The sequence below is a fragment of the Carlito syrichta genome, unplaced genomic scaffold (genome assembly GCF_000164805.1).
Source record: "Carlito syrichta isolate Samal-C Ts95f unplaced genomic scaffold, Tarsius_syrichta-2.0.1 Scaffold288975, whole genome shotgun sequence".
In the NCBI taxonomy this organism is placed as follows: domain Eukaryota; kingdom Metazoa; phylum Chordata; class Mammalia; order Primates; family Tarsiidae; genus Carlito; species Carlito syrichta.
In genome coordinates, this window is record NW_007233071.1 from 76,575 (window position 1) to 96,538 (window position 19,964).

At 42.2% G+C, this 19,964-nt stretch overlaps 1 protein-coding gene across 1 annotated transcript in view; it reads left to right on the forward strand.

The window, feature by feature from the left end:
* Positions 1-19,964, forward strand: part of CDH26 (cadherin 26) — a 49,045-nt gene that overhangs the window by 19,322 nt on the left and 9,759 nt on the right. The window contains 10 exon segments of the mRNA XM_021710437.1: positions 3,211-3,358; positions 5,418-5,584; positions 6,119-6,247; positions 7,905-8,090; positions 9,306-9,574; positions 13,236-13,378; positions 14,630-14,869; positions 16,379-16,600; positions 17,181-17,299; positions 19,442-19,519. Coding sequence (XP_021566112.1) covers positions 3,211-3,358; positions 5,418-5,584; positions 6,119-6,247; positions 7,905-8,090; positions 9,306-9,574; positions 13,236-13,378; positions 14,630-14,869; positions 16,379-16,600; positions 17,181-17,299; positions 19,442-19,519 — 1,701 coding nt within the window.

The window sequence follows — 19,964 nt, forward strand, 5'->3', positions numbered from 1 at the left end:
GAGTCTATAATACTGAGTGACCTCTCACAGAAATAAAGATCTGAGTATCACATGTTCTCACTCATATAGTGGACCTTGATCATCCAACGTATTACCATAAGAAAATGACAGACAGTGGTGGGAAACTATGGGGAGGAGGGGAAGGGAGATGGGATTAATAGTAGTAAACATCTGTCTGGGGATGGAGAGACACTTCTTATCAACAAGGGTGACTGAATGAAGCATATTTGTATACCTAACCCTTAGCTGTACCCCACAATATCATAATAAAAAATATTGTTTATAAAACAAAAAGAAAAGCCTATCCTTTCTCCACTGGATTACCTTTGTGCCTTTCTCAAAAATTAGCTGATCATGTTGTGTGAGTCTATTTCTGCACTCTTTATTCCATTCCGAGATTGTATGTATTTATCTTTTCACCAGCACTACACTCTCTAGATTATTAAACCTTTATAATAAATCTTGCAATTACATAGTGTGAGTCTTCTAGCTTTGTTTTTCTTTTTCAAAATTATTTCAGGTATTCAAATGTTTTTGCCTTTCTATATAAACTTTTGGATCAGCTTGTGAATATCTCTAAAAAAATTCAACTAGTCTTTTGCTTGCACTCTGTTTATAGATTAATTTGTGAATAACTGTTATCTTGCAATCTTGAGTCTTTAAGGATAGTATATCTTTTCATTCAGTTAGGTCATCTTTGAATTTTTCACCAATGTTTTATAGTTTTCAGTGAGCAGATCTTGCGTGTATTTTAGATTTGTAAATGGTGCTATTCTTAAAATTTTGATTCCCGATTATTCATTGTTGGTTTGTAGAAATGTAATTGATTTTATATATTGGCTTTATATTTTATGCCATTGCTAAAATCGATTTTTAAATGTTGAATTAGCCTTACAATAACAGAATTAATCCCATTGATCATGATATACTATTTACTTACATATTGTTGGATAATTTGCTATTATTATTATTATTATTATTATTAATTTATTTTTCAAGACAGGGTCTCACTCTGTTGCCCGGGTTGGAGTGAAATGATGTGATCCTGGCTCACTACAGCCTTCTGGGCTCAAGACATCCTTTCATTTCAGCCTCCTAAATAGCTGGGACTTCAGGCATGTACCACCGTGTCTGGCTAATTTTTATGTTTTTTGTAGAGACAAGACCTCACTATGTTGCCCAGGCTGGTCTTCAACTTTGGGGCTCAAGTGATTCTCCCACCTTGGCCTCTCAAAGTGCTGGGACTACATGCACGAGACATCACTCCCAGCCCCATTTTGTAATCTTTTGTTGAGGATTTTATGAGAGATGTTATTCTTTAGTTTTCTTGCAATTTAAAAAATCTAGCTTGTTATTATGGTAATGTTAGTCTCATGATTCATTAGGAAAGTTTCTTTCCTTTTATGTTTTTTGGAAGAGACTGTGCTGAATTGATTACTTCTTCCTTGATATTTTGCTAGAATTTACCATTGAAGCCATCTGGACTTACAGCTTTTTGGTTTTATTTCTTCAAAGATATTTTTGACTAAAAATTCCATTTGTGTATACAAAGGGTCCCAACCCCTAGGCCACAGACCAGTACCAGTCCACAGCCTGTCAAGAACTGGGCGGCACAGCAGGGGTGAGTGGTGGGAGAGTGAGCGAAGCTTCATTTGTATTTACAGCCACTTCCCATCGCTCCCATTACTGCCTGACCTCTGTCTTCTGTCAGATCAGTGGTGGCATTAGATTCACATAGGAGTGTGAACTCTATTGTGAACTGCACATGCGGGGGATCTGGATTGCATGCTCCTTATGAGTGTCTAATGCCTGAAGATCTGAGGTGGAGCTGAGGTGGTGATGCTAGCACTGAGGAGTGGCTGCAAATACAGATTAACATGAGCAGTGAAGTTTGACTGCACATCCTCTCCCTCCAGTCCATGGAAATGTTGTCTTCCACAAAATCGGTCCCTGATGCCAAAAAGGTTGGGGACGACTGACTTAATAGAATTCAGGTTGTCTATTTTTTTCTTGAGAACATTTTGATAGTTTTGTTTTTTTCTCAAGCAAGTGATCCATTTCATTTATGTTGTCAAATTCATTGGCATAAACTTGGTCATACTATTTCTTTTATTATTACTTTAATAGTAAAAAATAGCCAGGCTCGGTGGCTCAGCCTGTAATCCTGTGCTTTGGGAGGCTGAGGTGAGTGGATTGCCTGAGCCCACGGGTTCAAGACCCACCTGGACAACTTGGTGAGACCTCATCTCTACAATAAATCAAAAAATCAGCCGGGCGTGGTAGCGCATGCCTGTAGTTCCAGCTACTCGGAAGGCTGAGGCAGAAGGATCACTGGAGCCCAGCAGGTCGAGGCTTCGGTGGCCAGGAGCGGCCACTGTGCTCCAGTCTGGGTGACAGAGTGAGACTCCGACTCAAAAAAAAAAAACTAATAATAATAATAATAAATAATAAAATAATAATCCCTACTTTCATTCCTGTTATAGATAATCTCCTCCTGGCCCCTCACTCTTTTCCCTCACAGTCTCTCTAGAGGTTTATCCATTTTATTGATTACGTCGAAGAACCAGCTTTTGGTTGCATGACTTTCTCTATTTTTTTGCTATTTGTCATTTCATTGGCATATGCTCTTATCATTATTAATTCCTTCTTTCCATTTGCTTGGGCCCAATATAGTCTCTTTTAAGAACATTTCTTAAGATAGAACCTTAAGTGACTGATTTGAGACCTTTTGAAAGGAAAGACTTTGCACATGCATATTTGAGAATGATCAACATTTCTTATCCAAGTACAGCATGACCATTTAAGAACCTAGCATGTGTAGATAGTTGTGCTAGTTACTACAAATGTTCACTTTCCCCAGACCTTTAGGATTTACATCTACAATCTTTCAACAATGGTCACTAGTGTATTTATTTCTCAGGACACCACTTAGAGGTTGTAGAGCTGAGGCTCATAGCAGTTTGCCTGTGTTTACCCAGGTGGAGAAACTGAGATTTGAACCTAATCATAACCTGTAATTCTTTTGTCTAGTGCATTGGTTTGTTCTACACATGCCAGCACTTGCTCAGTCTCTAGGGTTACTCAGTGAATTAAAGCAATCTGATTCCTGCCCTTTGATCCTTCAGTCTAACAGAGGAGACAGATGCAAAACACAATTCATGCCATTACGTAAACGGTTCTGCAATGTTTATACAGTTCTCTGCTTCCTAGGTTTATGTTGATGCTGTGGATCGCTTGACAGGGAAAATTGTGGATAAATCCTTGATTTTCAACATTCGGATCAGTGATGTGAATGACCATGCACCCCAGTTTCCTGAGAAGGAATTTAACATCAGCGTGAAAGAGAACCATGCAGCGGGTGTGTATGGCAGGGGCTGCAGGGCACCCTTCTGTCTCTGCCTGCTCTCCTGCTTTGATATTGATGAGGAGCTTGATCCTAGTTGTCTTCAGGGAGGGTTTTTACTGTTCACATCTCTAAGGTTGCAGGCCTGGATCAGAGTGAAATGCTTTGAGATCTGTAAGCCTCAGTGTGTATTGGCCATAAAATGATGTGGGAATTGCATCTGTTGGAAGAGCTGATAAGTACATGTCAATCTAAAAATAAAGCCACATGCAGTGAGGGGACAAAGAGCTGGGTGGCCAGTTTGAGAGCACCTCTGCAAATTTATCAGCTGTAAAATGGCAACAAGAGGGTACCTCAAGTCTCTGAGTTACAGATAATGTGCGTCAAGTCCAAACTACTCTTACTAGAATTTGAATCCATTTCAGTAACAAAACACATTAGTTTATGAAACAGTCTTTACAAAATTTGGAAAATTCCAAGAAATGAAAAGACCGAAAAAGAAGGCATCTTTAATACTGCCCATGAAAAATTAGTATCATTAGTGCTTTAGTTTGCATTCTTTCAGTATTTTTCTTTGCATGCATATAGACACTGTATGTTATATATATGTATGTATTCACAGATTTTTATATATAATTACAAATGCATATTTATGTATATTTTATCTTTATTATAGTACAAAACGTATGTGTATATATTAAATATTTACATATACTGGGTGTGCTTTTTTATATGTACATATTTATGAATTTCCTTTTATGAAGATGCAGTTTTTACTGTTTGTAACCTAATATTTTCCTAAGGCATCTGTTGTATAATATCATATTTTATGGATGTACTTTAAAGTATTTAACCAGTGTCTTATTGTTGAACATTTATGTTTTGTGGTCACTTTCTGTTGTTTTTATAAAATATGTTTCAATTAACAAATGGGAGCTAAAACTGTGTTCCTATCGAGACTGACCTACCTGGCATAAAATCAGAGACACAGATTTCCTGGTTTGTTTTTTTGTTTTTTGTTTTAGAAAGTGATTGTCATCTTTATTGAAATGATAGTTAACATGTCAGTGAGAAATAATTTAGCCGTTTTATAACTAATGCCACTGCAATGGGCAATCGATATTTAATAAAATGAAATTACTTTCCCATCTCTCATGCTTCATTGTCATAAATTCCAAGTGGATTCAAATTCTATGGTCTCAAATATATCTACAGGCTTGCTGGTTTAAACCGTACACACAACTTAAGTTCTCTCATTTATTCATCCACAAGCAATACAGGTTGCCCAGTGCATTGTTTGTCTTAAACATTTTTATATGTTTCTTGGCCATTTCCATTTTCTTCTTGGTGACTTTTTCCTTTCTTTCATCCTTTTTTCTGTTAGTGTGTTTGTCATCTTTCTTTTTTTTAATTTTTATTTTAAAGATGTGGGGTACAATTCAGGGTTAGGTATACAAATGGTTATTGTACAGGTAAAGTTTGGGACTCACTTTGGTCCCCATATCACCTGGTTTGAGATCAGGTACCCTTATTGATGAAATGTGCCCCCCAGCCCCCACTCCTTCCTCTGGCAGTTTCCCACTACTGCCAATCCCTTTTTTATAGTATCATGATAATCGTTCAGGTTCCACTTGAGTTAGAACATGTGGTACTCAGTTCTTTGTTTCTGTGATAGATCACTGAGTATTACAGACTTTCTTAATTTTAACCTCTGCACTCTCTATTAAGAATATTTGTCTGCCATATAGATTTCATATGCTTTCCTGGTTTATCATTTCCTTTCTAATTTTGTCTATAGTTTTCTTCCACATATTTTGAAATGTAATCTGATGTATTGGTTTTGTTCTTTAAGTTCTCTGTATTTGCAATTATGATTAAAAAGTTTTTCTTGACATCATAACTGTGTAAATATTCATCTTTTCCTTGTCTAGTTTGTCTAGAGTTTGATTTTATATTTAAATATTTTGTTCATTTTAGTAGATGCTCCAATGCCATCTAGCAAATAATCCATCCTCTTACTGGTTTCATAAGGTGCCTTTATCCAATAGTAACAATTAAAAAAAATTCTTTCTAGGTCAGCCTGTTTTTTGGATGTTAGCAGTTGATTTGGATCAAGAAGACACTCCAAATTCTCAAGTCCTTTATTTCCTTGTTTCTCAAACACCATTACTGAAAGAGAGTGGTTTCTGGATTGATCGTACTAGTGGAGAAATACGGCTCTCAGGATGCTTGGATTATGAGGTTATGTGGATTTCATTATTTATTTTATTTTATTTTATTTTATTTCATTTTATTTTATTTTGAGTTGGAGTCTCACTCTGTCACCCAGACTGAAGTGCAGTGGCCTCTCCTAGCCACTGTAGCCTCGACCTGCTGGGCTCCTGCAATCCTTCCACCTCAGTCTTCCAAGTAGCTGGAACTACAGGCACGTGCTACCACACCCGGCTGATTTTTTGATTTATTGTAGAGATGAGGTCTCACCAAGTTGCCCAGGCGGGTCTCAAACCCGCGGGCTCAGGTAATCTACTCACCTCAGCCTCCCAAAGCGTGGGATTACAGGCTGAGCTACCGAGCCCGGCTGGAGTTCATTATTTTAAAAAAATGAAATGTGTTGCTCATCTTGGGGCCCCAGCCTTGAATTCTGCATTTGCAGTGGGGAATGCTCTGTGGCTAGACCTTCTACTGAAATCACTCAAATGGTATATTTCTTTATTAACAGTTTCCTTCCCTTTCCTGTACTTGAGGGGTTTAACTTTCCTTGTCATCCCCATGTAGACTGCCTCTCAGTTTACACTCCTGATTGGAGCTAACGATTGTGGAGAACCGTCACTGTCATCCACAGTCACTGTTCATGTGAATGTTCAAGAAGGCAACAACCACATGCCCACATTTACCCAGCAGAAGGTAAGCCATGGCTGCCTTAGAGTCTAAGTCCCAAAACAAATGGACTTGGGGTCCTAGGCTCAGTTTTACTAGGGCTGTCACCCGAGAAACATGCAGTTCTCTAAAGTGATTTATGCTAGAATCAAACTATATTGATACAGAAGCACTTCATAATAGACACATGAGCTTACATTTTTAAAAATTGTTTTATGCCAGAAACTCTGCTAAGGACTTCTGCATGCATTATTTCATATTTACATTGAAGCTGTTCTGTGTGTCGTAGAATGTTAAGCAGCATTCCTGGCTTCTATCCAATACATGCCAGGAGCTCTCCCTTAGCTGTGACAACCAAAAATGTCTTTAGACTTTGCCAAGTGTCACCTTGGTAGAATTACCCTTGGTTGAGAAGTTTAGACCTGAGGTTTCCACAATGTGGTCAGGATTCTACAGGGGGACATGAGCAGGTGGGCTTTAGCCTTGACTTTCTCACCTTGCCTGATGTATGTATGCGGTTTCACAAAGACTTTCTGATGCTACAAGATTCCCAGGTTTTAAGAAAGCAATGAAAACTACTGTGCAAAACTAGCCTGGAAATACTGCATTGCTTTTGATTGCTAAAATAGAAAAGAATCACTTCGATTGTTTCCATTTTTTTTGTTTTACTATTCCATGTATATTTTTTAAAAGTAAATATCCATTATATTTCCCTTTCTCCTGACTCTCTCAGTGATGCCTTTCTTGACTACCTAATTAAAGCTGTCCCACTGCCTTCCTGGGGCACATCTAGCCCCTTCATGCTGCTTCTTCATAGTGTTCTATTTAACGGATGCATTTGTATCATTTATTGTATAAATACCCCCATGCATGCAAGAGCGCGCGCACACACACACACACACACACACACACAGTCAACTGTTGGCTCCTGAGGATAGGATTTTTGCCTGTCTTGTTCATAGCATTTAAAAGAGAATCTGGCATATAGTAGTTGTTCTTGAATAAATGATGCAAACAATTATTTTTAAAAGGTGTCATTTAATTTTTTAAAATACTGAATAAACTATAAAGTGAAATGTTTTCAAACCAAAGCACAACAGCAAGCATATATAATAACTACAAAATAATGTTATGCTTGAACCCCGTTTCAAAATCCTTTGCTGGCTTGGTGAAATCCAGCCGTGCTCTCAAAAGTAAGACTGGAAAAAAATATGCCCTATTATTTTGATGTGTTTGTCTAGATTGATAGATTAGAACAAAATATATTGAACAACAAGCTAATTTGGAGATCTACATGTGTTATAAGAATGGTCGCCTTACTCCAAATAACCACAAGTGTCCTATTTTTGGAGAAGAGCTAGATTTTTAGAGAGCATAGACTAGGATATATAATTATTTTAAAAATTCTTAGAAAAATAGTGTGAGTTGGATTTAATGGCACTTTTAATATTATTCAGCTTTCAGCAGCAAGTCATGAGATGTTCCTGATTGATGCCCTTTCTGCTGTAACATGCAGTTTTAAATCCCTGAAGTACAAGTTCAACAGCATGAAAATATCCAGGGTGTTGTGCTAAGGACCTACATTTTCTCTCTCCCTTTCTCCCGCCCCTTCTTCCTTCCTGCTTTCTTTTCCAATTGTGTTTCTTTGTCTCCATGGCATGAAAGTGATGATTGCCTCTTCCAGTACAAGATTCAGATTCCTGAAGCCCGAATCAGACGGGACGTGTTGCGTCTCCCTGTTCAAGATCGTGATTTGCCATTTACGTCCTCTTGGAGAGTAAAATTCAACATATCACATGGCAATGAGGAGGGACATTTTGACATTTTGACTGACCCTGAGACCAATGAAGGGGTTTTAAATGTTCTCAAGGTAAATCCATACCGATGACACACCACCCAGGTGGCGGGAGGCGCTGGGGCCCTTCTGTGGGATCACTAATGCTACCCAGGAGTTAACACCTGGTGTGTCCTCTCTGCATGCTGGGCACACTAAATGTTTGTGTGTGACCTGATGCCACCTTAAGTAAGGCAAGGCCACACTGCTTCTCCTACCAAAATAATGTCAATATTAAAAATTATTTTTGATATGACTAAATATTTTACCATTTAATTTTTTTGGGGGAGGGGGCAAAATGTAATAGATTAACATAGGCCCTAATTTTTTATGTGTTTTTTTTAATGTGGCAGAAAATAGATAAAAAAAAGGAAAAACTTTAACCCTAAAAGTTTTTTTCTTCTTTTGAATTGTAAATGTTTAAAATTCTTAAAATTGAAAAGAAATGAGAACATCTGTGCAGCCCTAAGAGTATGGTGAGGCCCTGGCACTATGCCTTCCCATGCTTAATGGAGAAGTTGGCATTGGAGGAAAGTATGACTGGGTCTTTTAAGTGACAGCACGGTTTTAGAGTGGTGAAGTGGAGGTACACACTAGGCCATCTAACTCCAGTGCCTCTGGTCTTCGTTACTGTAAGCCGGACCTGAATGGCCAGGGCCTTAGTGTGGGGCTGGTGAGTCACCTGGGAACAAGGCAGGCCTGAGTCAGTAGATCTGGAGCAGGGCCAAGATTCTGCCTAGCAGTGTAATAAGCTCCTGGGTGACACCGATGACCCAAGACTCGCGCTGGGAATAGCAAGTCTCTCCCAACACTTTGACAGATGCCTGGGGTTGAATTTTCCAAACATTCCCAGCCTTTCAGTCCTTTTAAGTCCCTGGCTACTTTGTACCCTGAGTAACTGTGATCATTAATATCTATATTTCCCTAAGTTCCCCTGATTTCTTTGCCGCATGGTTGTCACATTAATGTTTCATTAACCTGTGGTTTTTGTTGCATTTTTCATTATTCTCTGATGGATGGTGCCTCTTCTCAACTGGGAGAGGAGGAGGAAAGAAAAAAAAAAAGAAAAGAACTCCATAAATGATTTGAAAATGAGTTGAAGACTGTCTTTTGATCATTATCAAAGACAACGTAAATAATGAATGAAGTGCAAAAGCCACAGTTCTCAGCTGGAGCTGGTGGCTTGGTGCTGGGCTTTCCCTGGCCGGAGGAGTGGCAGGTGCTAATGAAAGACTCTCTCTGGGGTTTCAGCCTCTGGATTATGAAACTCACCCAGCACAAAGTCTTGTCATCACCGTGGAAAACGAGGAGCGGCTCTTCTCCTGCGTGGGTGGCGAGCTTCAGCCTCCGAAGAGGGCAGCGGCAAGTGCCACCGTGAGTGTGCAGGTGACAGATGCCAATGACCCGCCCACCTTTCACCCCAGCAGCTTCATCGTCAGTGTGGAGGAGAGTGCCAGGCCTGGGGTCCAATTGGGAACGTTCAATGCTTCGGATCCAGATAGGATGGCGAGCCAGATCCGGTGAGAGGAAGGACGGTTGTTGAGGGGGAATTTGCCAGGTACCCAGATGCTTTCTGTTGAAACACTGGCTTCTTGGGTGTGTGTTCATCGGGTTGACACAGCCTCAGTTATAACAGGGTGAGAAACTATCTGCCCACCTGCCCAAGTTCAATGTCTTCTTGGCTCTGCGGCTCTCTCTGACCCTTCCAGGAGAAGCCACTCACTCACCTCCCTTTGCACTTATCATTTCTTTTACATTCTTTCCTTTGTATAACAATAATTTGTTATATATTTCTGTCTCCCTCTTTACCAGAGGTTATAAGCAGGCAGCCCTCTTGCTTCGGGGCAACAGAAGTGTTTTGCTTTTTTTCAATTGTGGTAGAAATGTACCATTTTAGCCATTTTTAAGTGTACAGGACAGTGACATTAAGTATATTCACAATGTTGTGCAAACATCATCACCATCATCTCCAGAAAGCTTGTCATCTTGCAAAATAGAAACTCTGTCCCCATTAAACACTAACTTCTCATTCCCCTTCCCTTAAGCCCTGAAACCCACCATTCTGCTTCCTGTCTATGAATTTGCCAGCACATATGAAGTGAGTATCTTATGTGAATGGAATCCCACAGCATTTGTCTTTCTGTGACTGGCTTGCCTCACTTAGCAGAATGTCCTCAAGCTTCCTCCATGATTAGAATGTGCCAGAACTTCCTTCCTTTTGGTGCTGAATTTGCAGACATTGTATGTATTTACTATGTTTTGGTTTATCCATGCCCCCACTGAGGGGCAGTGAGGTTGCTTACTGATTTGTTTTTAAGAATAAAGTTGCCAGCATTTAAAAATCAACAGATGATTCATACATCCTGGATTTTCTGGATGTTCTTGAAGATATGGGAAGATGTGGCCTATGTGGGCCTGTGTTCTATACAGCTGTGACCATGGAGCAGAGCGTGGGCCATGCATCCTGCCCCTTCTCTCTTGAGATCCAGTTCAGCGGTTGGCCTCAGTTCCTTTTCTGCCAGCTTCACTCATTCCTATCACTTTCTTGGTCCTGGTCCATGCTTGACTTTGAGATATCCCCTCAGAGCACTGTTCTCTACCTGTTGGGAAGGGCTAGATTTTTAAAGAATTTCCTATTCATTATGAAATGATAATAGTAATAATAACAATTTTTCAAAATATAATAAAAAACTACTAGAAAATTATCATGTGCTAGAAAATCTGCAATGCCAATGACTATAAAAATTTCTTGGCCAGGCACAGTGGCTCATACCCATAATCCCAGCACTTTGGAAGATTGAGGTGGGAGGATTGTTTGAGCCCAGGAGTTTGAGACCAGTCTGGGAAACATAGGGAGACCTTGTCTCTACAAAATAAAAAATAAAAAAATTAGCCAGGCATGATGACATGTGCCTGAAGTCCCAGCTCCTTGGGAGGCTGAAGTGCAAGAATTGCCTGAGCCCAGAAAGTTGAGGCTGTAGTGAGCCATAATTACACCACTGCACTCCAGTCTGAGTAACAGAGTGACACCCCAGCATACACAGACAAAATATTCTCAACATGTGCTCTTAATTTTTCCAGTTTTCTCTTTGGAAACATCTAGCCAATTCACACCCTTGTACCTGTGTATCCCTGGCACAGGTTGAGGGAACATAGCTCTTTTAAAATTTTTATTTTATTTGTACTTATTTTATTATTATTTTAAACTTTTTATTTTAAAGATGTGGGTTACAATTCAGGGTTAGGTATACAAATGTTCATTATACAGGTACCCTTGTTGATGAGGTGTGCCCCCCACCTCCAGCAGATTCCCACTACTGCCAATCCTTTTCTTATTGTACTACAATAATTGTTCAAGGTTCGCTTATGAGTGAGGACATGTGATACTCAGTTCTTTGTTTCTGTGATAGATCACTCAGTATTATAGATTCTAAGTCCATCCAAGCTGCTGTGAAGTTCATAATTTTTTCCTTCTTTATAGCTGTGTAATATTCCATCATGTATATGTACCACATTTGTTTTATCCAGTCCTTTTTGGAGGGGCAGCACAGTTGGTTCCATATTTTTGCTATTGTGAGCAAGGAGCTTGGCTCTGAAGCCGTGGTTGTCAAATCACAGTGTGAGCCCAGTGTGAGTGGCTCATGCCTGTAATCCCAGCACTTTGGGAGGCTGAGGTGGGAGAATTGCTTGAGTGCAGGAGTTTGAGGCCTCGTCTATACAAAAAAATTATATATATATATAAATAAAAGCTGGGTGTGGTGGTGTGTGCCTGTAGTTTCAGGTACTTGGGAGGCTGAGGCCGAAGGATTGCCTGAACCCAAGAGGCTGAAATCGTGTTGAGCCATGATCATGCCACTGCACCAACAGCCTGGGCAACAGAGTGAGACCCTGTCTCAAAAAACATTACAGTGTGAATCAGTTTCTGGAGGGCTTGTTAAAATCCAGATTGCTGGGTCCCACTTCTAGAATTTCTGATTCAGAGGTTTGGGGTGAGGACTGGGGCTTGCATTTCTAGTAAGCTCCCAGTGTTGCTCATGATGCTTATCCAGGGACCTACCTCTGAGAATCCCTCCCAGGGAATCCCTGTCTTATATGCTGTCTCTTGAGTATGGGTGGTTTATCAGTAGGTCTCAGTAAGTGTTTGAATTGTCCTTGAAGTCAGAAACGAACCAGTCCATTCACTTAGCCTCACATGTGGCTTTGTCCAGGGTGCAGGTCGAGCGTCTTTTCAACAAGGGAGAGACATGACTTGGTGAGCAGCTTTTGTTTTGTTTTGTTCTGTTCCACCTTATGTTAACTGGAGTTAATGTTTGTGTAGGAACCTGCTGAGAGAGTTGTCTTTTGGCCTAAGATAATCCACAGATGAACTCTGAGTTTCTTCCCCTGGTTTGTAAACATTGTAAAACCACAGTTCTTCTCAGAGACTTCTGGAACGTTCCCTAGGAGGTGAAGTCGTGCATGAAAAACTTCAATCCCTTTAAAAACTGTGACCCACCCACCATCAGGGAGGAATAGTGTTGACCCTTTTGGAAGCATTTCCCCAGATGCTGAAGAAAAAGCATAAAGAGAAGCTGCCTACCTCCACCCTTCCTGGGCCCTGTGCTTTTTCTGGTGTTTACCTGAGTTCAGGACATTCCTACTGTGGGCCCCTCAGCAGGCAGCTGCGGTTGGCACCCTGGCAAGGTTCCAACAGATGCCGTCTGATGCCTGCGGCTCTCGGGACTCCTGGAGGGCTTGGCATGCCCACCCCTTAAAATGGTGCCAGGTTCTCACAGGCCAGGGGGGATGTGGAAGATCACTTTGAGGGATTGTGTTACCCACCTGTGAACCCTTTGGGCTCTGTTGAAAAGCGAACACTCCAGGGATCACAAAGTTTTATGTTTCTGTTGCAAGGACAGGTTGGTTCTTAACATCAAGCTAGCAGCTGGGGATGAAATGTTGTCCCAAGACTGACAAAGGGGATGCTTAGTATTCCAGCGAATATCAACTTGATATATGAAGAGAATCTTTTGACTGTCATCCCTGTGCCTTCGTTAAATTCATGAACACTCTTGTAGTTTAATTACTCTTAGAATTTCCCTAATTACTTGTGATAGGAATAGTATTCTTATGACATATTTTGATTTGCCTTTTGATGTCACTTTTTAATTTCAAAGGTTGTGTGTGTTTTCTTTCTACAAGATATAAACTGGTCCATGACCCAGCCAATTGGGTCACCGTGGATGCAGAGTCTGGAGTGGTCATCACTGTGCAGCCGATCGACCGAGAATCCCCTCATGTCAATGACAGTTTTTACACAATCATTGCTCATGCTATTGACCATGGTGAGTGTTTACTCAAAACCAAGGGGAAAAAAGTGCCCATTCTTGTGTCCTGAGGGAAAATAATACCGGGGAGAGTCTTTCACAACAACTAAGAAAAATTAAAAAAGCAAATCTATCACCTTGCATCCATACTGGTGATTATTTTTGAAATAATTCTTGAAATGGTAAACCAGGGACCCATACCATCGAAAGAGGGCAGTATTCATTCAGAAGAGACAATTAAACTAGCAAAAAAGCTGCAATCAAACCCAATGCCTTTTTCCTCTTTTCATAAGATAGCTAGCTCTTTAGCTCTTTGTCAAAGTCAGTGATGTGTGATAAATATTTAGCACTGTTTCCCTGTGCTTGGGATGGCATAGAAGCACAGGTAAATGTGATGGCATGGGACGGATTTGTCATAAACCAGGATGGGTGGTTTTATGAGCATGTTACAGCACTCTTCTCTATAGTCTCCCAACGCTGAATTTTTAAATGCCCTGAAACATAGTTGAATGAATAAAAATGTGAAAATAACTTTAAAATTATATTGAAGAAAGTCTGTCAACTAAAACCCAGATTCCAAGTGACTTGGAACATGCTACTTGTATAACTGACCCATGGAATGTTGGCAATGAAGTTTTAAAATGTGTCCCTAACCAGTATTAAGGAAGGAAAAAGAAAGGGAGGCCTACGTTCTAGGGTTCCCCAATTTTGTAACAGATAACTTCATGGTTGGCATTTTTTTAAATTAGAAAAATTATTTTTAGGGAGTTGTGTATTCATATGCAGTTTAAAAAAAATAATAGAGAGGGTCCTGAGAACCCCTTGCCCAGTCTCCCCCAGAGGGAGCATCATAGTCAACATCACAAATGGGGTATTAACAAGTATGTGGTCAAGATCCAGAACACTCCATCCTCACAGGGACCCCTCATGCTGTCCTTGGATAGTCACACCCATTTCCCTCTCACACCACCCAGCCTTAACCACTGGCATGATTGTTCTTTTAATTTATTTAATGATTCCTCATTCTTCCTTGTTCTGCAGTGATTTGAGGTGGCAGGAGTCTAGTTAACTTACCCAGATATTCTGAATTTTCATAAAAGCAGGAAAACAGGTCAAGTACATGTCAGCAAAGTTCATGACTTTTAAAGGGAAAAGTCTCCAGTATTTCAGTGGAATGATTCTTCCATGAGAAATCAAGAGTGCTCATTCCCAAAGGGTCTATGTGCATGAGATGAACAATGTCCCCCTGAAATGTTCTCTCCTTGCAAGGCCTCCCGCCACAAACTGCTACAGGGACCCTAATGCTCTTCCTGTCTGACGTCAACGACAATGTCCCAGCTCTCCAACCCCAGTCACGTTACATGGAGGTCTGCAAGTCTGCAGAGAAGAAACCCCTCCTCATCGAGGCGGAGGATCCGGACCTGGAGCCCTACTCGGACCCATTTACATTTGAGTTGGACAGCACCTGGGGAGAGGCAGAGGATGCATGGACACTGGGGAAGAATTGGGGTGAGTGTTATGTTAGTCAGGGATAAAGAGTTGAAAACTACAGAACCCAAATTTGAACAGACTTAGGCGACAAAGGATTGTATTGGTTTACTTGTAATTGAAATAAAAGTCAGGCAGCTAGTGCTCTGGCAGAGCTGTACCTAAGTGCTCAAAGGACATCCCTGGATGCTGCCCTTCCACACTGGGACTCTTCCTTTCTCTGAGTTCCTTCATTTTCATGTACCTCTCCGTGTAGGGGCAGGTGGCTTCTGGGAGTCCCTGGGACACATCTTGGCACCTGGCTAGAAGGGAGTGTCCAGGGAAAGCTCCAGGGTTGATATCACTGCTTGGCTTGGGTCACCTGCCCTGACAATCATTGTGGGTGGGAATTGGGAGGGCAGATATGCGGACTGTCTGGCTCTGAGTCTACATCTCTTCCTTTTTGGGATCTGGGTTTATCCTCTCTGGTTCACATGGGCTGAAAGTTTGGGGGGTGTGGCCTCCCCCAAAGAAAAATTGGGATGCTGTTGCCAGAGGAGATATAGGTGGTGAGCAGGTTAAAAGCAACTGGCATGCACTGTCAACACTCTTCTTTGAGTGTCTACTGATGGAGTATGTTAGAATGTGGTGTGTTTATAGTTGAAGCCCTGCACTTATGTTGATAGTTCCAAGACTCAGAGTGTGTCGGAAAGCATTTCACCTTGCCCCCAAAGAATGTGGTCCTTGCCCTTGGTTTCTTGGGTGTGGGGGTCGTTAAGACCTTGGGACATCATGGCTGATCCAAATGTCTCTGTTTACCTTGGAGTTTTGGGTTGAGCCAGATAGGAACAATGGGATTTAAGGTGGGGGCTTTTGGTCATACAATATTAATCAACCACCAAGAGGCTGGAGACCGAGGTTAGTCACCTGGGAGACCCACCAGGGTCACTGACCAAGCTCTCAGGAGGACTCTTGACTCAAGACTTAGGTGAACATCCCCGTTTGGCATTATTCTGCGTGTGCCGTCACTCTTCCCTGCTGGTGAGGTAATACTGTCCTCACTTCATGGGAGAGGAGAGTGAGAAGCTTTGTGCTTGGCACTTTTCAGGACACTACCCTGTGTGCTTCCTCCCTTGCCTAATTTTAATCCTTATCTGGCCTCTGTAGGAAGCTGTAACCATCAGTGTAACAGCATTCACTGATTCTATGAGTCCTTCTAAAGAATGGCTGAGCCTCAGGACTTTCTTGTGAACCCCTGAACTTGCTCCATCCTCACAGGGACCCCTCATGTTGTCCTTGGATAGTCACCCCATTTCCCTCTCACACCACCCAACCTTAACCACTGGCATGATTGTCCTTTTAATTTATTTAATGATTAATTTATTTAATGATGTCAGAAGTGAGAACGGTCTTGGGAACTGTTCCCTTTAACTCAGCAGTTGGCTAACTTTATCCCAGAACCTTGATCTGTGGAGGGCATTTAATCAGTATGTTTTGAGTTCAGCAATGACTGAGTGAGTGAATGGATGCAAAGTCCTTTTCTCTTTGCAGGCCAGTCAGTTGAACTTCTAATGCTGAGGAGCCTCCCATGTGGAAATTACTCGGTGCCACTCATTGTTGGAGACAGACAGGGACTCTCCCAGAAGCAGACAGTCCATGTGAGGATCTGCTCCTGTTCCAGCGGGCTCACGTGTATGGAGTACTCAGATGCAGGAATGGGGCTTCTCACAGGGGTCCTATATCCAGTTTGTGCAGCCTTTTTGGCTCTGGCAGGTCAGTGGACTGGAGGGCACATCTTGGGACTGCAGCTCCTCTCCCTGGGCCAGGATATGGAGATTGCTGGAGCAGGAGGTAGTCAGTGGCAGGATTAATGGAATGCCTTTGAGAATGACCTCTGGGTGCACCCAGGCTGCTGGATGCAAATCAAAGGCTGCCACCCTAGCTGGACATGACTGTTGGCTGACAAAAGCAGCTTCTGCTCAACGGACCATCATCGAACAGGGCAGCCCATTGGAAAATACCATCCAAGAGTGGCCTTGCTCTGTGATAACCACGGGGACCTCCATGTATAGATGTCTAGGTTCCTAGGCTTGGCAAAGCTAATAAGGAAGCTAGTTTTTCTAAGACATAATGCAATATTGCTGACCAGATAGTATCAATCAATTAATGCAGTAGTTATCTGCATCTCCTTGTGCCCCCAAACTGTGATAAACTCTATGGTTACCCAGATGCTTAAGACACAGTGTGGCCTTGCCAGCTCATGGCTGACTTATACGTGAACAAGACAGAATCCTCCTGAAACTTTGGCTGTGAGCACCTTTGCTCAGTTTATTTCCCCCTTGTCTCATCACAGGGGCTCTGCTTTTCCTGCTTGTGTTTGAACGCAAGAGGCCTGGAGTCTCCATCCCTAGTGACAAAGGCCACCAGACACTGATCATGTACAATGATGAGAGCAAAGCCATGCCAGCTCAGGTAGTATAATGTGACACTTTGTGTCTTCTGGCAATGATGTCACCCACATGTGGACACACGGCAAAGATTTCTTCACCCTTTGTATTCCCTCTTATTTCTCTACTCTTACCCGTATTTGAGTAGCAAGAGAGAAAATATTTCTTGCAAAAATTGTGTAACTGAGCTAGGTGGATTTATTATTTTGATCAGTGGTTCTCAATCATTGGCAATTTTGCCCCCCGGGGGATATTTGGCAATACCCGGACACACTTTTGATGGTAACAATTATGGGTGCTTCAAGTGGGCTGAAACCAGAGATGCTGCTGAATACCTTACAACACACTAGATGACCTCTACCACAAAGAATGATCTGCCCAGTGTCTCAAGTGCTTAGTTTGATAAACCCTGCTTAGGGGAAAGATGATTTTTGGCTGGGTGAATATCCACTAAAAGGCTAAAAGGAATTGTGTTGTGCTCACCAGATCAGCATCTGAGCTGGTTTCTTGGCCATAGCTGGGTAGAATGAAATATAACCTACCCCTCCACCCTCATTTAGCAGAGGCCAAACAATGGTCTTTGAGTAAAAATGGAAAACATCTCCTTGTGCCTTCAAACTATGATAAACTATGGCTACCCTGATGCTTAAGACACAATGTGGCCTTGCTAGTTCATGACTGACTTACACGTGAACAGGACAGGATCCTCCTGAAACCTCAGCTTTGGGCAACTTTGATCAGTCCATTTCTGGCTCTGAGGCTCACCTAGGGAAGAAAACAGAAAGGGCTATCAGGGCCTAGGGGCTGTGCCTCTACCTTCTTCTTGGTGAGAGGGAGTGGAGGCTGCTGAGCTTGGATGAGACCAGCAGAAATGGAACACTTACCAAGCACTGGCTCAGGCTGCAGTTGAGGTGGATAGCAGAGAAGACGTCCAGAGTGCCTTCTTGTCAGGTATCTTCGTGGCTGTCTCTTGGGAAAGAGGAAGCAGCTACAGGAGTAGCAGGGGTGAAAATGGACGTTGGCCATCCTGGGGCTAAGACCAGGAAACTTGAAAGGGACTTGATGACAAGATGGCACAGGCCAAGGACCACCTGTGTCAGAGGGGCGAGAAAGCTTCATTCAGGGCAAGTGGCCTCTGTTCTCTTCTTGTACCAAAATATACTCCCCTTGTTTTCCCCTAATCCCCTGGGGCACATCTCCATCCCTGCCAAGGTATCTTTAGGGTCCTAAGAACTGGGGTCCCACAAACCTGGGTTTAGATTCCAAATCTGTGGTTGGTCAGTTACATAATCTAACTGATCCTTGGCCTTCACATGTAAAGTAAGATTGATAATGTTCTTGCTCTTTCTCTTAGGTTTATTGGTCTATTTAATCAAGGAACACACTTCAAGTCCTTAGGGCTAGGGCACTGAAAGGCACCCACTAAAAGGTGGCTGCCTGCCAGTATTAGCATTATTAGCAATAATTACTAATTAGGTCTTTGTAATCATTGATGACTAAGGCCATCTCAAGGTACACACACTTATCTGTCAACCCATTTTACATGTGTATACTATCCTAAATATCATAGCCCTCACCAGGGAGGATCTGTGCTCTTGGAAAGACTCCTCCCCCCAAGATGTCCTTGATGGCTCCACCCAGCTGCTGCTGAGGGGTAGGGACACCCCCTGATGGAGATGATCTTTTATTGCACAGATAAAAGATCCCCCATCCTGCACAGGGGAGGTTAGTGAGCCCTTTGCCAACAGAAATTCAGCACCCATCAGCACCTGAGTCCCTCAGGGAATACATTAGCTAAATGGGACAGCACACAGAGTACCGTGCAACAGCGGTGACCCCAGGAGCCATCAACACGAGCCTCAGATGAGGACAAGTCCTTAGATTCCAAATATCCTGAAACAAGAGTCTTCTACCATCACTTTTCTTGAAACATTTAACCATGAGACAACTCCCAACCAGTATTTACAAAAGACAGACAGAAATAAATCCCCTCCCCAAATAAATCATTCAGATTTCTAGGCTCGGTGTGTTTTTCACAGTCTGGATATTTTCTTTGGTGGCATAGATGCAATGTGTTTGGGGAGAAAGGTTCTGCCTTGCATTCTGATTTTATTTCTGCTGTCTGTAATTTCAGCCCCTGTCACATTTGTTCCCCTGTGCTCCACAGATGCAGTCAGATGTTGAGGGCCAGAGGCCAGCTCCACTGATCCACACAGTTGCAGCAGGGGCCATACTGGGTGCTAAGGTAATATGCCATTGATTTACTTCAGGATTTTAAGCAGAGAAATGACTTTGCTGATGGTTTCCATGACTGGGCACACCGTGCATGTACCTCCTACTGCCACATCCAGTGAGGCCTTCTGCAAGTTGGCCTTCACCCCAGCTCCCCATGCGGCAAAGTCCACGGTGCCCTCAGCTTTACACACCTGTGCCTCTCAACAGCGATTTGCTTTCCTCTTTGCTATAATGTCAGATGATCCAGAGTCTCCAAATTTCTGTCTGTCCAGTGTGAACTTAAGGACTTTTTTTTTTGCCACATTCATGTGCCACTTGTATGATTGTAGTTTTTATTTTTTGAGGCAGGTCTCACTCTGTCATTCAGGCTAGAGCACAGTGGCACAGTTAGGGCTCATCATAGCCTCGACCTGCAGGACTCTGGCAATTCTTCCACCTCAGTCTCCCAAGTAGCT